We start from the raw sequence: 19,559 nt of genomic DNA on the forward strand, positions 1-19,559 counted from the left end.
TATGGCTATTGCTTTTCTAAAAGCATTCATGAAGAATTTATAGGAGCGCACACATCTACAACTGTTTCAGAAAGCTAGCTGGAAGATTTGCACGTGGTTGTGTATACCTACCTTGCCTAGGAAATCTGGAATATAAAGATTCCAGTCCTACAAATCCAGTGATTTGTATTTGATAAATACAATCTAAGTGAGAATAGAAGGGTATACATCTATTAAATATGCTTCAGCATGAAAATATAATAAGTAGGATGGAAAAGGAGTGGTTGTTATTGAGGAGGGAGGGATGAGGGCGGGAATAAATAGTTGCATGAATTTTAAACTCATGAACAACCTGGTTAAGTGGCCAGTCTGCACAGACTGTATTCAATAAAGACAAGCCGATAAAAGCAGCAGTTAAAATGCTGACCATAAGTCAAGTTCTTTTAGGTTTGGTTGTATTTCTTCTGATTATGCAGTTTTTAAAATTGCAACGAGCCCGGAGAAAATTTCCTCCAGGACCCGTCCCTCTCCCAATTCTTGGAACTTTCCTGCAGATGAACTTTCAGTTGAATCGTGATCTCCTCATGAAGGTATTTATTTTCAGGTCTCTTCATTGAATGATTAACAGCCTTGTAATTTCCCATTTCTCTTGTTGTTTACTGTGTGAAAACATCCTCTCCCAATAACTGTCAACTGACCACTGTGAAACTGCACTCAGTTTGTTTTGAAACTGCTGATTTGGATGACAAAATATGAGAAACTGCTTGCAGGATAAAGTAGTTTTCCAAGCTAAGGAAACTTGTATTGAAAATATTGAATGTGCAAAAATCAATCTGATGCTAAGCTCATCAACTTGTAAAAATGAATTTGACAAATGTGTGTGAAAAGTAATACTTGTTAGAATTAAATACTTTTACAGATAATGTATCAGATTTGTAGAGAGGGAGAGGGCTACAATTTGAAAGACAAACAGCATGAATTTTTGATTTTCAGAACGTGAGCACTTTCTCATTTGATCAGGAAACAGGTATTTAAGGTATGCTGTATATTGTATATGCTTGCTGTTCTGACAGAATTAAAAAAAACCACGAGTCTTTCATTACTTGTCTTTTGAGGAGTATTTCTACATGCAAGGCCATCTCTATCTGATTCTGTTGCCTGTCCCACTGCTTTCATAATTCTCTTTAGATAACTTCACAGTGGCTGCTGTCCCTGCCATTCGGACAAGGCTCACCAGTTTTGGGGACCAGGCCGCAGATTTGGACGGAAAGTAAAACTACATTGTGAAAGAAAATGTCAAGTTCCAGTTTTAAATATGCAGTGTGTGTGTGTGTGTGTGTGTGTGTGTGTGTGTGTGTGTGTGAGAGAGAGAGAGAGAAATGTGACTGGTCCAGTTTTTACCAGGTAGTTGTGCTGTTGCCAGTATTTTACAAAATATGCTAATACTGAGGAAGGCAAGTGAGGAGGGTATTTAGAAGTTAAATAACACCGTTTCTGAAGGAAGTGATATTTGGTCATTTCTCTGATTTTTACTCTCTTCCTTTGTCCGTCTAGTAGTACAAATGATAGAAATGTTCTTGAAACAAATTCAAGGGAAGGTCTTTTGCATAGAAGATTTACTGGAACACATGATATGGGTCTGGAAAGAGAAATGAAGGTGGTGTTATGAACTGAGCCTGGGCTTGTGTATAGTAATAAAACCTACCTGATGTTTATTGCCTTAATGGCAAAGGTTTACAGCTGTGAAATGCTGGAATATAAAGTTGTTTCAACATTGAACACAGGAAAAGATATTCACAGCATCTCACAGATAACTGTAATCTAATGAAAAATGTGGGAAGCATGACTCCAAGGTTAGACTGGTCCCATAATCAGTGTAGAAACAGGTTCATCCAGTGTTTGAGGTATGCGAGATTTCTTCTGTGCTTTTTTGGCTTTTCTCCCATCTGTAGCTGGCAAAAATTCATGGCAACGTGTTCACTTTATGGTTTGGCCGGGTCCCAGTCGTCATACTGAATGGGTTTCAGGCAGTGAAGGATGGTATGACTATGCACCCTGAAGATGTTTCTGGCAGACCGGTGTCTCCTTTCTTCAAAGCAATGGCCAAAGGAAAAGGTGAGATTTGCCTTCCATAAATATTGCACAAAAACTTTGTCTTGGCAATTCTACAGCTTATAAGCACTCTTAAAAATACTGTAGTGGCAGGATTTGCCTATGAGAAATGACTGCTAGATGAACTGCAAAGCAGGGAGAGATGAAATAGTCTTTGACAGTAACTGGAGGAAATGACCAGTAAAGAAGAAAGATCCATAAAGCTTTGTGTGAAATAGGCACTGGAGCAGACTCAGAAGTGATGGTATGAGGCAGTGGCAGCTTGTCCTGCAGAGAAGTAGAGGAAGAAACAACGACAACTTGCCCTGAACTCACTGTCTCCTACCACAATTAAGACCAAGCTTGGTGGTAGGAACTTCTTCCTATTCCTTTCCCAGCCTTAAGCAACTTGCTTAGTCTGACAAGTTATGTCTTAAAGTTTAATACACTTCTGCTTTAACCTTTCTGCTGCTTTCATACTCCCCACTCGTAGTGGAAATTCCCAAGCTCCTGATTCTCTTATTTCCTACATTGTCTCAGACAACTTAGGACTGTAGTTAGCCTGGATGATTTTTAGACTAAGTGAATTTGCTAAGCAGAGAGAATATTTTCGAACTACGAAATTTCATGTTCAAAGATTTACATGTACCCCTAAGAGCATTTTACAGCTGCTGAGAACTGCTCACTAATTGCTTGTTTTACCATGTGATTTCCGCAGTTGTACTTGCTGTGGCAACACAAGAAATATGTTTTTCTGATATCTTCTACCTTGATCAAGACTTATGGGTGGAGAACTCAGTTCTGGCTCTTCTAACTTTTTTCACTGTTTCCTGCTATTTATGAAGATCACAACTACCTCACTGGTCTGCATTTTCGCTCTTTTGCACACACACACAAAAAGCTTATACTCGGTATATGTCAGGATAGGATTCTGCTTGTGATGCTATCTGAAGTAATTGTAACACCTACACTGGAGTTCGCCTTGTGCAACATTTCCTGCCAAACCTGTACATCTCCACTTGCAGCAATCCTCTGATATTTAGGAGTGGAAATGTTCCTTGGGGTAAGGGAGCGCCGTAGCTAGCTGTATTAATGAAAGCCATTCAGAAAATGAAAAGGTAGATACACAACAATTTTGCATGTTATTGCTATCAGGTTGTTGTAAAGCCTGGGAATATTTACAAACTGCCTGAGCTCTGGAACTGAGGATAGAGACACACCCAGCCTAGGCTCCTGTACCCCTCGCAGGCAGTGCTTCTCCGTGCGCTTGCATGAATCCTTATTCATGGGCATCCCTTGAGCCTTCACAGGCACGTCACAGCTTCATTGTATTCCCTGTTGATGGTTTATGAGGGGATGGGATCTGGACTTGGATGGAATTGTCCCGATATAGCTTGAAATTTGGCCCTGGATGCAAGGATCTGTTTCCCATGTAGTACTCTGTGCTGTCATACAATGCTGCTTCAACCCAAGGTAGAATCTGGTGGTGCTGAAGGGAGAGGGGTCTGGCTCCATCAAACCCTGATACTTGAAAGCTTTACGGCCTTATGTCCTTCTTACACTACATGCAAGATCCCATTAATATATGATGTTTTTTCCCCATGAAGATACCTGTTATGAAGCCCAAGCACCAAACTGTCCTGCACTATGGACAGTCAGAATAACCCTTTCCCCTTCCTCCCTTTGCAAAAATCGTTATCCCGGTCAGGTGTGCTGCAAATGTGGCGAAGAGCATGAGATGAGCATGTCAGAGAGCATCTAGAGAAGCAACTCTTGAACTTTTTGATTATGTAGTTGTCCCGGATCTTGCTTAGTCATGCTAGGCTTATTTTGCACAGTTCAGTTTGTCCCCTTCTGCCTTGCCCTATATTTGCAGCCCCTCTTGTTTATTCCTCTGTGGTTTTGTGTTCACAGGCAATACAAAATTTGATAGTAATCTATGCTTTATTAAACCTTTTAACATAATCTGTGTCTATAATAAGTATTACCACAATAAAGAACTCTTTACTGAACTGCCTCAGGGATTATGCTGGCAACCGGTCACACCTGGAAGCAGCAAAGGAGGTTTGCACTGAGGGCTCTATGCAACTTGGGTCTGGGCAAGAGAGACCTTGAGCGTCGAGTTCAGGAGGAGGCCCACTACCTGGTAGAGTTCTTTGCGAATACGAAAGGTAACTGCAAAATATAGATGCTTTTCTATTATTAATCTGATATTGTTAGTGTACAATTTTCAGAGCCTCCTGCTCTGAAATCAAGGGCAGCTTCTGTTCAATAACAGAGTATACAGAGTATTGAAGTATCTATGTGGGATGGACTGAAAATGAACCCCCTTCTGTGTTTTCAAACCCAGTGGGAGCCTATTATTGCTCAAAATTATTTATAAAACTATTACAGTAGGGAAGTAAAACTGGAGCTGACCTTATATATTATTTATGTCATAGGATCACAGAATGGTTAAGGTTGGATAGGAACTGTATTCTTTACACCCTCCCATCAGATATTTATACACATTAATGAGGTCCCCCCTGAGCCCCTTACAAGAAAATTCAGGCTAGGAAAATTCAAGCTAATTCAGGCTTCAGGCTGAAGAAGATTCAGGCTAAACAATCTCAGCTCTCTCAGCCTATCTTGTATGTCAGATTTCCAGTCCGTGCCCGTTGTTGGACTCGCCCCGGCAAAGTGAGTCCGTGTCTCGCTGTCCTGGTGGGAGCTGCTCCCAGAACTCCAGACCAGCCTCAGTAGCGCTGCGCAGAGCAGGAGGACCATCTCCCTCGGCCCGCTGACTGTGCAGCCCAGGGTGCTCTCTGCCGTCTTTGCCACAAGACACGTTTCTAGCTCGTATAAAGTGCTGGTGCCTGAAGATATGGGTATATTACCAGGGTGTTTTTTTTTTTTCTCTTAACTCTAAATGTGCTCTATCAAAATACAATATATTTTACATGTCTCCTAGTTCTTTAGAGTGCCACTCATTGCTGGGGTTATAAGATTACACCATCATTGTGAAGAATCTGTTTGATACTACAGTTTTCTAGGAAGCTTGCTTCATCTCTGGGAAATGCGATGCTTGTATATGTAAAGCGCTTTGGGTAACTTGTAATATCACTTCACTTCACTAAAGCAGAATAGGATACATTAAGAGTGACTGTTTATTATTACGGTTGCAGAGAAGCCTTTGGATCCTTCTTTCCCGCTCTTTCATTCAGTCTCCAATGTAATTTGTGCTGTCGTTTTTGGCCATCGCTTCTCCAGTGAGGATGAAACCTTCCATGAGCTGATTAGAGCTACAGAATGTATATTCAGATTTGGAGGCAGCTTTTTTCATCATGTAAGTAAATAACCTGGTTTTTTTTGTTGTTGTTGTTGTTGTTGTTTCAAACAGAATAGAAAGTGAGAAATGCTGATGCAAGAAGTGGCTGTTAGGCAAAACAATTTTAGAATTGGTGAGTCATGTCCCATACAGCTTTCCTGAGCATGGCACTATCTCAAAGTGGGCCCCTAATGTGCCTACCTAGTGACCTTGGTCATTAATGTCCCTTGTCCTGTATTTCAATGCACCTCGATTATCTTTGCAGCAAGGCACAGACTATGGACTCATTCTGGGCCATGTTTGTTACTCAGTTGCTCAATCTGCTGCAACAGATGCCTGCCTTGGGCATCATGATTCTTAAATACCAAACATTACGTCTAAAAGTGTGATCCACAGTCCTAAGTTTAGATACAAGTTTTCATACATGGAAAAAAAGAGAGAAGTCTTCTTTTCAGAGAGAAGATTGGTTCATCAGTGTTGTGCCTGCACCTACCTATTGCTAACTCTTCGAGAGTAAACAGGGACTTAAGACTTCTCAAAGAAATTCTCGTCCTGTGTGTGTGAGGAGCAGCCTTTGAGGCAGGCAGCAGCAGAAAGGAGATACTAATTCCAGCCATGACCGCTGTAGCCTTGGCATTAGGAATCATCAATGCTTTTCTGAGAGTCAAGCATCTGACAAGAGAAGAAGCTTGCATTGCACAGCAGGGTAGTGGCTTGAATAGCTGTCAAGGAGTCCTGGTCCTGGTCCCAGTTTCTAATCTTGTTCATACATCTTGTTTGGCAACTTTTTAATGCAAAATGTATTGCAGTCCCTGGAATGCAGAGATCCCCCAACTTTCCAGGAAGCATTATTTTCACTGAGCTAAGATCAAATTTCTTTTTGCTGTCTTTGGACCTAGGAATTGTACGTGGTGGTGGCAGATGAAACCTGCTTTTGGGATAGAATATATACCTCCTTTCCCTCTCTCCTTCCCATCCTGGCTTTGCTCTACTCAGCTGAATAAGATGTTCTTCTGTGAAATGAGAACAGTGCATTCAAACCATCTCAGAATGAGGAGAACAATTTTACCACTCCCTAGATGCAAGGGTGTTTCTCAGTGTTATCCAAATGTGGGCCTGGCTGTGTCCACATCCCGGGGTTATAACAGGCTCCCACACTGTTGGGTGCTGAAAGAGGAAACCCCCCTGGGCCCCTCCAGAAATCGAAGTTTCAGGACAGATAGCCAGGAAGGTGGATGGTCTCAGTTCCCCTCTTCAACTTTGGCAGTTAAATTCCACTTGCAATTAGGATGCCAGAATAGGCAGAAAATGCATATATTTAAGGGTGGGAATGCACATAATTCAGGCAACCATTCGTAATCATTCAGACCACAGTTGTTTGTAATACTTCTGAGCATGTTTTAAAGGAAAGAAAAATACCAGCAATGTACCTAAACAAAAATCATATGAAGTGCAACATGTATGTACCAAGGATTACTTGATAATTAATTGATAATTGGCTAATTAATGGATAATGGTCTGTCTGAAGAAAACTGATTTTCAAAAAAGACAGAAGTATCATGTATCTAATTCAGGGCAGTCTCAAGTGAAAACCTGATACAGTGCTTTCCATGGTGTAATGAAAAGAGCACAAAATATGTAGAGAGAATAAGGAACTGGCCATCAGAGAGTGAACAGTCAGTTGGGACAAATCAGGCTGAAAGGAACTTACTAGGGTTTTTCAAGGCTTTGTCTTGAGATAGATTTTATTTAATTATTTCATTAATAGCAGAAGACGGGATGCATGGTGAGAAAATTTATTGACAATTTGTTGACATATCTGATGGTGTCACTTTTTCTGGAAGACAGCATTTAAGAAGGTCAGGTAGCTGTTTCAGCCTTTCCAGGTTTCAGGCAGACAGCAGGTATTTCAAGTGTTAATGAGGATTCCTGAGTGCTGGGTTGTTAGTGACTCTTTTGGGGAATCACTGAGGTCTAAACCAGCCTCTGGGAGTCAGCCCTCTTTGTGCAATTTATCAATTGCTTTTTTCCAGTGAGGACAGTTTACAGTGGCCTTTCTTGCTCTTTTTCCAGTATTCGCCACTTGAGGGCAGGAGCTCACTTGTTAAATGCAGTGAATACAGTCATGTTAATCATTTTAATTTGAATTGTGGAGCTGAAAGCCTGTGTAACTGAATTTTACTACCATGTATCTAAATATTACATACTTTGATGTTTCACAGCTCCAAAACATTAGCACGCCCTGTCAGGATATTTTGCTATGTCATACCAAAACACGTGCTAACAAGGACATCAACTTCTGTCTCTATTTGATCTCCAATGTTTTCTCTAGTGATAGAGATTTCATGGTACCTCTTGTATGTCACTCACAGCTGTACGAACTTTTTCCCCGGCTGATCTGCCATCTCCCTGGTCCTCATGAGAAGGCCTTGGCCAGCTATGAGATCCTCAGCTCTTTTACAAGGAGGGAGATCAGAAGGCATAAGGAGAGAGGGATACCAGAGGAGCCACAAGATTTCATTGACTTTTACCTAGCTCATATTGAAAAAGTAAGTATTTGTTCTGCCTGGTCATCTGTTTATTGAGGTATATGGTCAAATGGATGATTAAAGCAGCTAGTACTTGATTTCTTATTACAGTACTGTTTTGTGAGGGAGAAAAAAAGCAAATACCACAGGGTTGCCAGGGTGTGTTGCCAATGTAAGATTTCATTATTGTCCAAGCTGATAATTCTCTCGAAGAATCAAATCAGGTCTCTTTGGCAAGATCAGTTTTGTATATAATGATAAATAGCACTCTTGTATTTCTATCTAGTAATTCTTTATTAATTAAATTCCATATCTGTTGCTATGCTGTTTCACTCAGCATTGACGTCAGTCTAACTGCCTTCTAGTTCTTTATTTACCTTTTCCTTTAAGGTTTTTGATACTGGCTCGGGATTAACAGTTGAGGTCTTCTGCAGTCTTCTGAAATCTCTAACTGCTATTCGAAGTTTAATGGAACGTGGACATCAGTGGTCCAGAAATTCTTTCAACCAGCTCCTCTCTAACTCTGCTAGAAGAAAATTATCCAAGTTTGGTTATTAAAAGGAAAAAAAGCATGTAGTAGCAAGAACTGCATAAAAAGACTAGATATTACAATAAGAAAAAACATTGTTCTTCCCACCCTATGATTGCTCCATTGGCAGAAGATCCCTAAATTTCAAAGGGATTTTGTTTTTTTTTTGACATTCAAGATCCCTACATTTAAGCAATGGATGGTTTCATCACAGCAAAAATATCCTCACACTTTAAACTGAAAGCATCATAATAACAATATTGTTCCCCAGACCAGCTGTGAGTCATCATGGCCTTGTAGTGCATCAGGAATCTGAAGATCACAGATTAAAAACTGTTCTTGCAGCTCAGTGTTCATTATCTGTTCACTGTATTGCCTGGCAGAACAGCTAAGTGATAGAAATACGACTTTGAGGCATGAAGAATGACTTGCAGGTGCACATCTTCGGAAGAACACTTAATTCATGAAACATTCCAAATGTACCACTATTTTCATTATTAAGCCAACAACCCTTCTCTGTGGTGAACACATGATTCAACTTCATTATTAAAGGGAGAGTAAATATTCCTTGTCCATCTGTGCAAGGGTAGCATTTTTTATTGATAATCATCTTTAGTTTTTAGTATTCCTGTGTCTGTGTATGTGTCCTGTGTCTGTGTCTGTGCTTCATGCTATAGGCAGAACCCACTGCATTTTGAAACCAATAATAACATCACATTCAGGTTATGCTAAATTTTACGTTTAAACCTCTGCTGCTTCCTATCACTTGCAGTCCAAAGATGAACCCATGTCTACATATGATGATGACAACATGGTTTATTCTATAAATGACCTTTTCTTGGGTGGATCAGAGACAAGCAGTACTACTTTGAACTGGGGACTGCTCTATATGGTGGTGAATCCAGACATTCAAGGTGAGAGGAAGAGGGTAAGCAAATCACAAGTACCTCTGTTGCACTTGTAACTGCCTAGTGGTAACATTTTCATGGATTGGGGATTATTTCTAGACTCTGGTATGTGGTTAGTGGCACACAGAACTCTGTAGTGGTGGATCTGTGCTGGACATAGGAGTAGCTTCAGATGCTCTGTATAAATCTCTGCAATAGGCACAGACATCAGGCAGCTCTCAGAGCTGCTGCTGGGAGTAGGGGTGTGTAATGGGGGCTGGGGCTGACTGAGCATGTGAGGGCTGAGGCCTTCGTGGGGGAAAATGAGGGATTGTGGTAAGATGGTTGATACAGACTGGGAACTATGTTTGGGAAACTAGAGGTTTAGCCTTGTAATGGTGGTGGTGATATTTGGAGAAACTGAGTTTCATTCTGTATTAGACAGCAACATCTAAGGGCTGATTGATGCCTTCTTATTTTTGGCCATTGGTCTACTTACGATCTTGAGGTTTAAAGGTTCCCATTTAATCAGTTAGTGACTCTGTGATGTGTTAGATGTGTTAGATTCTATTTGGGAGGAAAATTTAATGACTTATCTGTGTATCAGTGTCTGTGTATATTTAAGTAGATTATTTTCAAATTTAACTTTTAAACAAGCATCAGTTGCTTTCTGAAAATACTAAATAAAATCAAAGAGAGAATTTTCTCATGTGCAGGGTAACCGAAATCCTGTTGTTAGATAGCAGAATATCTGCAAACACCCAGAGGAGAGCAGGATTGTAATTGGAGGAAGGATGTGATGGTAAGAGAAAATTTGCTCAACAGATAGCTGTCAAACAAGAAGGTCTGCTTAGTCTTGTGTTATTGCATGTGTATTAGCACCTGTTGTAATTAAGGTTATGAAAGTTCTGACTCGCCTACATAGCTTTATTTATAATGCCTTGCATGTATTTAGGAAAGCAGGGTGTGTGCAAAATGATCCATTCCTAGCTTCTCGAGCCACACATCACACCCTGAATCTCATTATGAACAGGTACCAGTACCAGGTACCAGCAGATCTGTCCCCTCATTGATTTTTGCTTATGGAATCCATTTGTAGTTTTGCCTGTGTGACACCAGTGACAATGCTGCACTAGTCCATTAAGTTCCGTATTGAAAAACTCCACCTATTGGTTATTTAAATCTGTTGCCTGATCATGGAATTGGGTTGTGCCTCTGATACAGCTGGAACAGAGATGTGTCTTTAGACTTTTGCAGAGACCATTCACTTCTGGCTATATTGGATCCCCACGTAGTTATGTCCTTGATCTTGCAAGCTAGTTGTTCAAAAAACTTTATCTAAAAATAGAAAAAATATGGACATGTATTTTAAATTCTATAAGGTTCTTAAGCCAGGCCCTCAAAACAGATATTTAACCTGGGTTTGGGAAGGGCCCACTAGCAATCACTAGCCAGGTTTCATGTGAATGAGCACAAACCCTGACCACTGTGGAATGAGCAATAGGAAGACTTTGCTGCAACTTAAAGGGCTTTAAAGGGCCCCTAGCTTGGAGAAAGATTGTATCATTTGTTAGAAAAATTAGGACATTTTTACTGTGTGTGTGCTGCATGCGTTGAGGTTTACAAAATATATATATCTATATACTTCAATTAATGCTTCCAACACCTCTATTCCGTAAGTAATTTAAAATACTCTATTCTTGATGAAAAGTCAGATGTCAAGAGTCAGATCAGTTTTTTAAAGGAGGAATTTGGGCATTGTTCTGGTTGGCATGACTTCACATAACAGATGTCCTGCATGAGATCCATTTCTTTTTAATAGGAATTAGATTTTTAAGAGTCAAGTTCATCTGGCTTAAATTCCACATAATTATGCGCCAGGTGGTTCTAACTGGCTCTAGGTGTCCAAAGGCAGCCTGCCTAAAGAAAAGACAAAGATAAATGCATTAATTGTTGCATTTGACTATTAACAGGACAATGCTTAATGATGTTTACAATTCTAAGCAACAGATGTCCTGCCTTAAACTAAAGCAAATAATTCAAGACCAAGAAGTAGAGCTCCCAAGTGCTTAAGTTGTTGGAACACCACATTGCCTTTGTTTTCTTTATAAAAATTATTTGTATTTTGACAGTAATTTTTCATCTATATTTTGCATATATTTTTCCACCTGAAATGGTGAATATTTTTCTATAGAGAAAGTGCAGAAGGAGCTGGATGCTGTTTTAGGACCTTCCCAGTTAATCTGCTATGAGGATCGCAGAAGACTGCCCTATACAAACGCTGTGGTTCATGAGATTCAGCGCTTCAGCAACATCATCTCGGTTGGCATGCCCAGAGTGTGTGTGAGGAACACAACGTTGCTGGGCTTTCCCCTCAGAAAGGTACTGAAATGCTTTCTCAGTCATTACTGACCTTTGCTGCGTCAGTACAGCGGGGGGCAGACTCAAATACGTTTGTGCTGGTTTGGGCACCTCTGTGTCAGAAGCTGAATGGGGAGGAGGACAAGAAACAATCTGCCAAGCTGAGGTGGCTGATACAGCTCTTGGGAGAGGGTTATTAGCAGTGAAAGATGTCACTGTTCAAAAGAGGCAATTTTAGCAGTGTTTCTACAAAAAATGAGAATAAAACCTTAGAGACTGGCACTGGAGGATCCTGTGATTGATTTTGCATGAGGCATGATGAAAGATTTCCGACTGGATATCTGTCTCCAGGAAGCCTGTAGGAAGCCTGTAGAAGATTTGTCTAGGGATAAGCATGAAGGGTTTCAGCTTCTGTTGAGACTAGATTACAGAAACTTCTAATGTTAGAAGTGCAGGTGAGTTTGCAGTCATGCCCTTAGTTTCTGTTCACAAGGCCATTTCTGGTGTCAGGCCTGACATTGGAATTAAAAAGACTTCATGCTCCTGTCAAGTCCTCTCTTCCTACTGCTATTGCCATACAACACACCAGACACTAAAAAAGAACAGGGACCAGCCCTGGTCTCACCTTTACGTTTCTGGCTGCCAGAAGATGATTGACAGCCAGAACCAATTGAGTGTTTTGTTTTATTTTTCTTTTCTTTCAGGGTACCACTGTTCTCGCAAATATTGCTTCTTCTTTGTATGATCCAGAGCAGTGGGAAACGCCTCGACAGTTCAACCCTGGTCATTTCTTGGATAAGGATGGAAACTTTGTGAGCCCAGAAGCCTTTTTACCATTCTCAATAGGTAAATGGGCTGACAGCACAAAAGTTAATGCTTTGTGTTGGGACAGTAAAATTAAGATGTCTATTAAAAACCTACTGGTTGTTTATTTTAAACCTTCTTTGTGGAAAACAGTGATAAAATCAACACAATTTTCCGCAGTATTTCCCAGTCCAACAGTAAACATCTGTTCTTCTAAGCGAATAATAGCATGAAAAAGCAGACATACAGTGAATAATGTATACATCTGACTTGTCCTATTTCTGGAAGGAAATTCTCTGCTAATGATTACAGTTATTGATTTGGGGCATATGTTTCAATCCCAGGCGCATACATTTGGAAGGCATTTGAAAGCAGCTGTGCTGATGCTTCATGCATATGTAACTGGAGCGTGACATCTTTCAGGAAGAACGTGTCCTTATCCTTCATTTACATGATTGAATTAATTGCTTTAAAGTTCTCAATCAGATAAAGATGAGGTTTTTGAGGTAATTGAAGTGAAACTCAAAGCAGAAGAGGCGCATTTATCTATGGTGGCAAATAGGGTTTTAAGGTAGAAGGTTTTGTGTCACTGATTGGATTATGTTCAGAAGAAATTCCAGGCTCGGCAAAAGCACCTTTGCTTTGTGGTGGGCATGAGTGAAGATTCCTTTTGAGATCAAGGTGATCTGTGCAAATAGAAAATTCCTGGGTACTCACTGTCTTCCGCTTGTCCCTTCTGCAGGGCACCGTGTGTGTTTGGGGGAGCACCTAGCCAGGACTGAGCTCTTCATTTTCTTTGCCAACCTGCTGCGGGCTTTCACCTTGCAGCTCCCCGAGGGAGTGACAACGATCAACACAGAGCCCATTTTGGGGGGCACCCTGCAGCCCCACCCATACAGGCTTTGTGCCATCCCGCGCTAGGATGCAGTGTGATGTGGGCCATCTATAAAGCAATACTATTTAATTTTATAAATATCATCTTGAATCCATAAAGTCTTTTTTTTTTTCTGTCTCAGATAGTATTTTCTGTCTATCCCTGGACTGCTCCAAAAGGCACCATTATCTACATCAGATAATTCTGTTCAGACCTTGTTGCCCACTCTGGAAGGTGGTCTCTTCTTGTAATTGCTCTTCTGCTCTGCAGCTCACCACTGCTCGTAGCTGTGAAGGCACCGTTTGGTTGCTGGCTGGTCTGGCAGAGTTAGAACCATCTGGTGAGCAGATGTTCATGAAATTGGCTGGCAGACTTCAAAAATGAATTCATTAGCTCTGAGTGATCCTGTTGTCAAAAGCAGTGGAGTTCTGAAAAACTTTTCTGCAAAATTCTGCCTGTCATGACTCATAACAATTCAATCAGTTTTTTGTTTGTGGTCACTAATAAAAGATATGACAGAAAAATTATCAGCTGTTTTTATTTATTACTCATTTACAGGTCACTCTGAGTTATGAGATTTGATCCGGCTGAATATTTGTAAGGCATCTTTAAATCTGCCAGGGGATATTTGGTGGGAGCAGGATTGAGAAAGGTTGCATGCTGAAGATCTATTATGGAGGATTTATTTTAGGGAAGATATTTTTAATGTTTTGAAATACTGCCAAGTTACTTTTTAAAAAGACATTTCTAACAGATCAAGTGTTTAGTCCTGTCTGTGGATTGACTCCTGTCAGGATCAGCACTGGGCAGCTACTGCTGCAGGTGCCAGGAAATCTTTCATGAAACAGTTTGGATTGAGGAGCCTGCTAGAAGAGCTGGAGAGCTGACTCTACATGGAAAAACATGCATGGAAAACACTAGCAAGGTCTTGTAATTACCTCTGAAATGGTATAACTGAAGCTGCAAAGGCTTCTCATATACATAAAGTACTGGTCAAATGGAGTGAAAGAGTTTATGAGAGCAGAGCAGAAAAAAAAAAAACCTTCCCACATAAATACAAATATGTTTGTATTGTCTGGAAAAGAATTATAAAACACAAGTGAATTGATCCTTCATTAATATTCCTATCTTGCTGAGAGAATAGAACAGCTACCCCGACCATCATCTGTTAAATCAGTCATCACTAGATCTTGACTACTGTGTGATTGAGATGTGCTTAGGCAGTTCACAATGAATCACGAATTTAGGCCTGTCTCATTATTTCTAATTCAATAGTTGATGGAACATGGCATCAAAATAGTAAAGCACTTGATATTTAGCTGTTATTAAATTAAATGACACAACAGCATTAGTGAAATATGGAGCATCTCAGCCTGACATTTGATTTGGCAGTTTTCACTGTTAAAACCTGATGCAAAAGTCTCTGTGGATTAGCATGCGTGCACGGACAGATAAGGCAAGGCAGAAAGAGCAGTGATGTGGGGACACCGGAGGTATCAGCGCTTCTTAAAAACAAGGCTGCAAACTGCAGCAGTGTCACAAGGATTAACGTGTGACTGCAGGGTGCTGTCACCCCAATGGTCAGAGCCTTCCCCTTTCAGACATCCTTGCAGAAAGGGAGCTCATTAGCAGCCCTAAGAAGGATGCTCGCCCAGCAAGGCCCATACACATCCACAGCAAGTTCACATAGTTAATGCAGAGATCTTATTAAATATAACTTGGTCTAGCAGTCTCTCTCTCTCTCTCTTTTTTTTTTTTTTTTTTTTTTTTTGGTCTGGTGAGCATGATAAAGAAGATTTCTAAGGAAAAGAGAAAGATGAATAAAATAAGCCTTTGTAGTAAGCCTTACCTTAGAGATAGTAAGAGGTTAAATTTGCACAGTATCAGATTGGAGACAGATAAAGCAGTAAAGAGACATGAGAATGGAGAATATCTTAAATAGTTTTGTTTCTTTTTCTTCTTGTTGTGTGGCTCCTAAACTTATAACTGACCAATGTTACCTTCCTTTTGTATCAATGACAAAATGTGATAATAAATGTCATGACTTGGGAGTACAGAAAGTACAGCTGTAATGGAACAAGAGGAACACACAAAATGCATCACTTTGGTGGCAGGAGAGAGTGCACCGAAAAAAAATACATATTCAAGCACTTGCATCAAACATTCCCGTGTCTGCACAGTGCCAGAAGCATAATGTAAATCCTTCTGCACTGTCTTATTCCTTAAAGAATTTGCCAGTGAATATCGAGATGAGATGAAAATTGTGAGATCCAGAACTTCTTGATGTGTTTCTTGGAAAATCTGCTCAGTCAGTAGATATTTAAATTTACTTCGTAAATAAGTATTGTGAGTAATAAAGAACATAAATTCTCTGTTTTGGTAGTAAAATGAGGACCAAGGGGAAGTGCTGATTTCTGACAGCTTTAGTATGTCAGGAAGCCTCTGTGTTGAATAGAGTGCTTAATGTCTTGTTTGGCTTTGGTTGTCCATAGAAATGGCAGTGGTGATCTGGAGGATGATGCACTTAACCCCAGGGACATGCATTTAAGATTTTTTGTCTAGATTAGGAAGAAAAGATTAGAGAATAATTAGATAAGTTGGATGTTTTCAATTTTGCTGGGCTGATTCATCCCAGGGTACTCGGAGAACACTATCAACCTCAAGCAATTAGCAGTTATCTCTGAGAGCTGGTGGAGGATGGGAAAAGGTCAAACCTTTGCCTTCAAAAGGTAGGAGGAACTTGAAGTTGATAAATCAGCCCCATTGCACTTCTCAGAGAGTCCCAGCAAAAATCAGCAAATAGGAAGCACAAGGAGGAAAACCGTCAAGTCAGGAGTCATCAAATAACATTAAACTAACTTAGTTTTCTTTGATGACATGAAATGCGGTCTGTTGTTAGTAGAGGATCTGTTAATGTAATTTACTGTAATGCAGCTTTGATATAATCTCCGTGAGAATCTAGTGGGTGAAACAAGATCTCAGGAAACACTTACGAGCTGTACTCTGTCAACCTGGATACGCTGAACGGGAGTCTGTCCTGCTCCTAGGACCATCCCGCATGTAATTAAGTACCTTCATGGTTAAATAAACACCACAGCTGAGTAAGACTTGTTCTCTTGATGCTATCAGTTCCCAAGCTGGTTGAAAAACATGTGTTCCTAAACTTGTCTTTGTTCACAGATGCTTAAAGGCAATACCGTTGTATTTGGATTTGTTACTTTCTGAGAGTATGGAGGCTGTGATTTGGATTATTGACTGGAAAAGATGAGGTACGAGGAGTGGGAGACAGTCCCAAGACCCTCTTAACACTGGTGTCCTCCTTGTTGGATCTACTGATGGAAGATCCAGGAGATAGATGGGGAGATGAGGGTGACCTTATTCCAACATTTCCCTTCCTTCCTTCTTTTCTTCCCAGATGCCAATGTTCTGATGGAGTTTATTGAATTTGCATCCTCCCTCTGCTGATCTTGAGCTTTATGTTTCCCACGCAGCAGTAAATTTTAGCGGAAAAACACATTTTAATATTGCAGTGACTCAAAATGCCTCAATAAGGCAGTTTTCCATCTGAAGTTCAATGTCTGAACACTAAGAGTGTCTGTTTTCTTCAGGTTTTCATATGTTTTCCTTAAGCTTTCCTGAATAAAAGACTTAGTGGGATAAGCAGAAAGTTTTCTTTCATAAAGGTCTGAGAGGGGCTATCTGAAACTATATTTTCATTCTTGAGTAGTTTTAGGCAGGTAAAATATCCCAGGAACCACTCTCCTGGGATCATTAGAGTATTACTAGCTCCAGCACTCAAAGACAGCAAGTATGTCATGTAGAAATGCAGCCCATATTGCACTTTTAAAATGATGTTATATGTTTTAAGACCACTCTTGAATTATGGCACCTGCTGTTAGACATACATAGGATCCTTGGTGTGTCTTTGAGCCTGAGTAATGACAGCCAAGGTCACAACTTTGCAGGAATTCGCTGTCTAAATGTAGATGTCTGGTGGTAATGCATGTATTTGGCATGATGCTGTAGGGAAGCCATTTCTGGGCACTGTCCAGCCCGGCCAGGAAAAATATTAGTGGTAGCTGGAGGGAAGGCAGTTTAGTTCAGAAAAAAGCAAACCCAACTAAAACCTTCGCTTCTTGTATTTCAGCAGTGCATCCTCTGGTGAACCAGGCAGAGGGCAGCAAAGATCCTCGGAGGGCCTCGTCTGCATCGCGAGGGCTGCTGTGGGCAGCGCAGCGCCAGGGGGAGCCGCAGAGGCGCCCGTTTCCCTCCGCTGCACGTTTATTTGCCGTGAATATTAGACTGGTTGATGGTGAGGAGAATCTGCTGTACACAAACACTGAAATTCTAATGCAACACAATGTTCTTAATTCCTGGGGGCTTTGTGAAAGTGTCTCTGTGCTGGCTCTCAGAGTAGGTGCATGGAGGTTATTCACGGTGGAGTTGACGTTCTGCCCTCCAATCAGAGGTTTGTATGTGCTCTGCGTTTATAGCCTCTTCCACAGAAGGGAACACAGGGCAGTGAGGAGGCTTCCAAATAAATTAATATGTCTTGCATTAATGTTGATTTTCTCTAGGTGAGATAGTGACATCAGACCAGACCCAGATGTTGTAAAACCAAAGCAGTGTGGAAATTGCATCCATTAGGCTTGGAAGGAGAACATTTGATCCATTTACTTTGCTTCTTTTCTTTATCTACTGTTAAATACTGCCAAGCGAGAGGGGAGAACTGTGCTATAAGTTTTTTTTTTAAAAAAAAAAAACACACACACACAAGAAGTGCTAAATAGAAAAGAATCTGGCTATTATTCATCAGTAGCCTGTTGGTGGTTTTCGTACAGTTTTGTATCTGAGCTTCTGTGTGTGTGTGTGTGTGTCAGAGTGGAGGTGAAATCAGTTAAAAATGAAAATTACTTGCTTTTGATCATTTGGTCAAAAAAAGCTCTCCCTCCCTGAATCAGAAAGGCAGAAGATGTCTTCACCGCTCAGCCCAATGTGTTCAGCGGCAAAATATGGAAAACTACATTTCTGTCTTCTCCTTCGGAAAGGTCAGTGTTGAGAGCTGACTCCTGAGTGGGTTAGCCTGGAAGCTCAGAAGTTGAAGACATGGCTTGTGGTAAATACAGGTCACAAGGAGGGTAATTTAACACCTCTATGCCAGGTCTATTGCTCAATTTTTCCTTTGTGCTTGTATGGAGCAACTGGAAATATCTGCTTTGTTACAGCTGCATAGTGGAATTTTCATGTGTTAGGGAATTCTGCATTTGATTCTTCATGGTCTTAAGTTCTTTGTAGCTCCTCATTAGGAGACATGCCAAAATTCTGTTACTGTTTGTTCACACAGTTACTCACATGATCCCATGGGACTGGAGGACCTTGCACTTAGGATGCCCAGGTTTTCTTTATAGCTTTGAGTCCTATGTGCTTGATACCACAACTACTTAATGCATTTTCAATCCTGAGCTTGTTTATTTTTCTGAAGACAGCTCTCCAAGTGGTTTACTGTTATTCTAGCTGGAAGATTGTCTTGCTGTTCTCTATCTCTTCACAACAGTGTTGGCATTCAGACCCGGGTTTGTTCACAGAGCAGGCACTGCCCAGGCACTGACACAGTGCTGTGGTAGCGTGTGTCTCCTAATCAAACGCTTGACTTTTTCCACGTTATGTCTGAAATGAGCATGGGAGAACCAATCCTTGTTAATGGATGCTCTTGTCTGCCTTTCACTGAACTTCATAAAGAAATTTGGTTTGACATCTACAATAGTTCTGTTAGTCTGAAAATAAAACTTTCTAGGGTGCTGCCTTCCTACACGTGCTGCTGGTACTGCTTGTTTTAATACAATTGTATTGAGACCTACAATAAAGGAGGCATAAAACTTTATTACAGTGCTTAGCTGACAAGTATTTTTTCCTTGATATTTCAATTTTTTGTCCACCAGTTCTGTGCTGTTGCTCAGCCTCACATTGTAGTGTAGAATTTCTGAAAGTCTGACCAGAAAACAAAAGCTAATTTTGAAAATATAAATAGCTTTTTAGGTTTTCTAAAATTTAGACCCTTGTTTTGCATATTACATGTTCATTCTGTCAGTAAAAGAAATTTCATTTTTATTACAAATTGTAGATGAGATTTTCACGAATATAAGGCTAACTTTTCAAAACCCAGTGTTTGCAATGTCTATTTATGGTTTAATTTCTCGTT

The 19,559-nt window shown here is 40.5% G+C and overlaps 1 protein-coding gene across 2 annotated transcripts; it reads left to right on the top strand.

Moving 5' to 3' along the window:
* The first annotated feature begins 398 nt into the window (after positions 1-398).
* Positions 399-13,456, top strand: LOC104575117 (cytochrome P450 2J2). Of its 2 annotated transcripts, none has more exons than XM_088525593.1 (9): positions 399-569; positions 1,932-2,094; positions 4,092-4,241; positions 5,235-5,395; positions 7,750-7,926; positions 9,183-9,348; positions 11,516-11,703; positions 12,387-12,528; positions 13,229-13,456. In XM_088525593.1, the coding sequence occupies exons 1-9, from the start codon at positions 399-401 to the stop codon at positions 13,405-13,407; spliced, it is 1,497 nt and encodes a 498-aa protein (XP_088381719.1). In that variant the 3' UTR covers positions 13,408-13,456. The 2 variants fall into 2 exon arrangements, with proteins under 2 accessions (XP_088381719.1, XP_010220744.2); XM_010222442.2 differs by having other exon boundaries at positions 9,207-9,348.
* The last annotated feature ends 6,103 nt before the right edge of the window (positions 13,457-19,559 follow it).

Source organism: Tinamus guttatus, unplaced genomic scaffold (genome assembly GCF_059628265.1).
Source record: "Tinamus guttatus ecotype Peru unplaced genomic scaffold, ASM5962826v1 Tinamus_guttatus_pri_ptg000227l, whole genome shotgun sequence".
In the NCBI taxonomy this organism is placed as follows: domain Eukaryota; kingdom Metazoa; phylum Chordata; class Aves; order Tinamiformes; family Tinamidae; genus Tinamus; species Tinamus guttatus.

Excerpts from the sequence above, each read along its gene's own strand:
- LOC104575117 (XM_088525593.1), top strand. The coding sequence starts at position 399 with ATGCTGACCATAAGTCAAGTTCTTTTAGGTTTGGTTGTATTTCTTCTG. Across the intron at positions 570-1,931 it reads ATCGTGATCTCCTCATGAAG|CTGGCAAAAATTCATGGCAA; the intron begins GTATTTATTTTC and ends TCCCATCTGTAG. Across the intron at positions 2,095-4,091 it reads AGCAATGGCCAAAGGAAAAG|GGATTATGCTGGCAACCGGT; the intron begins GTGAGATTTGCC and ends GAACTGCCTCAG.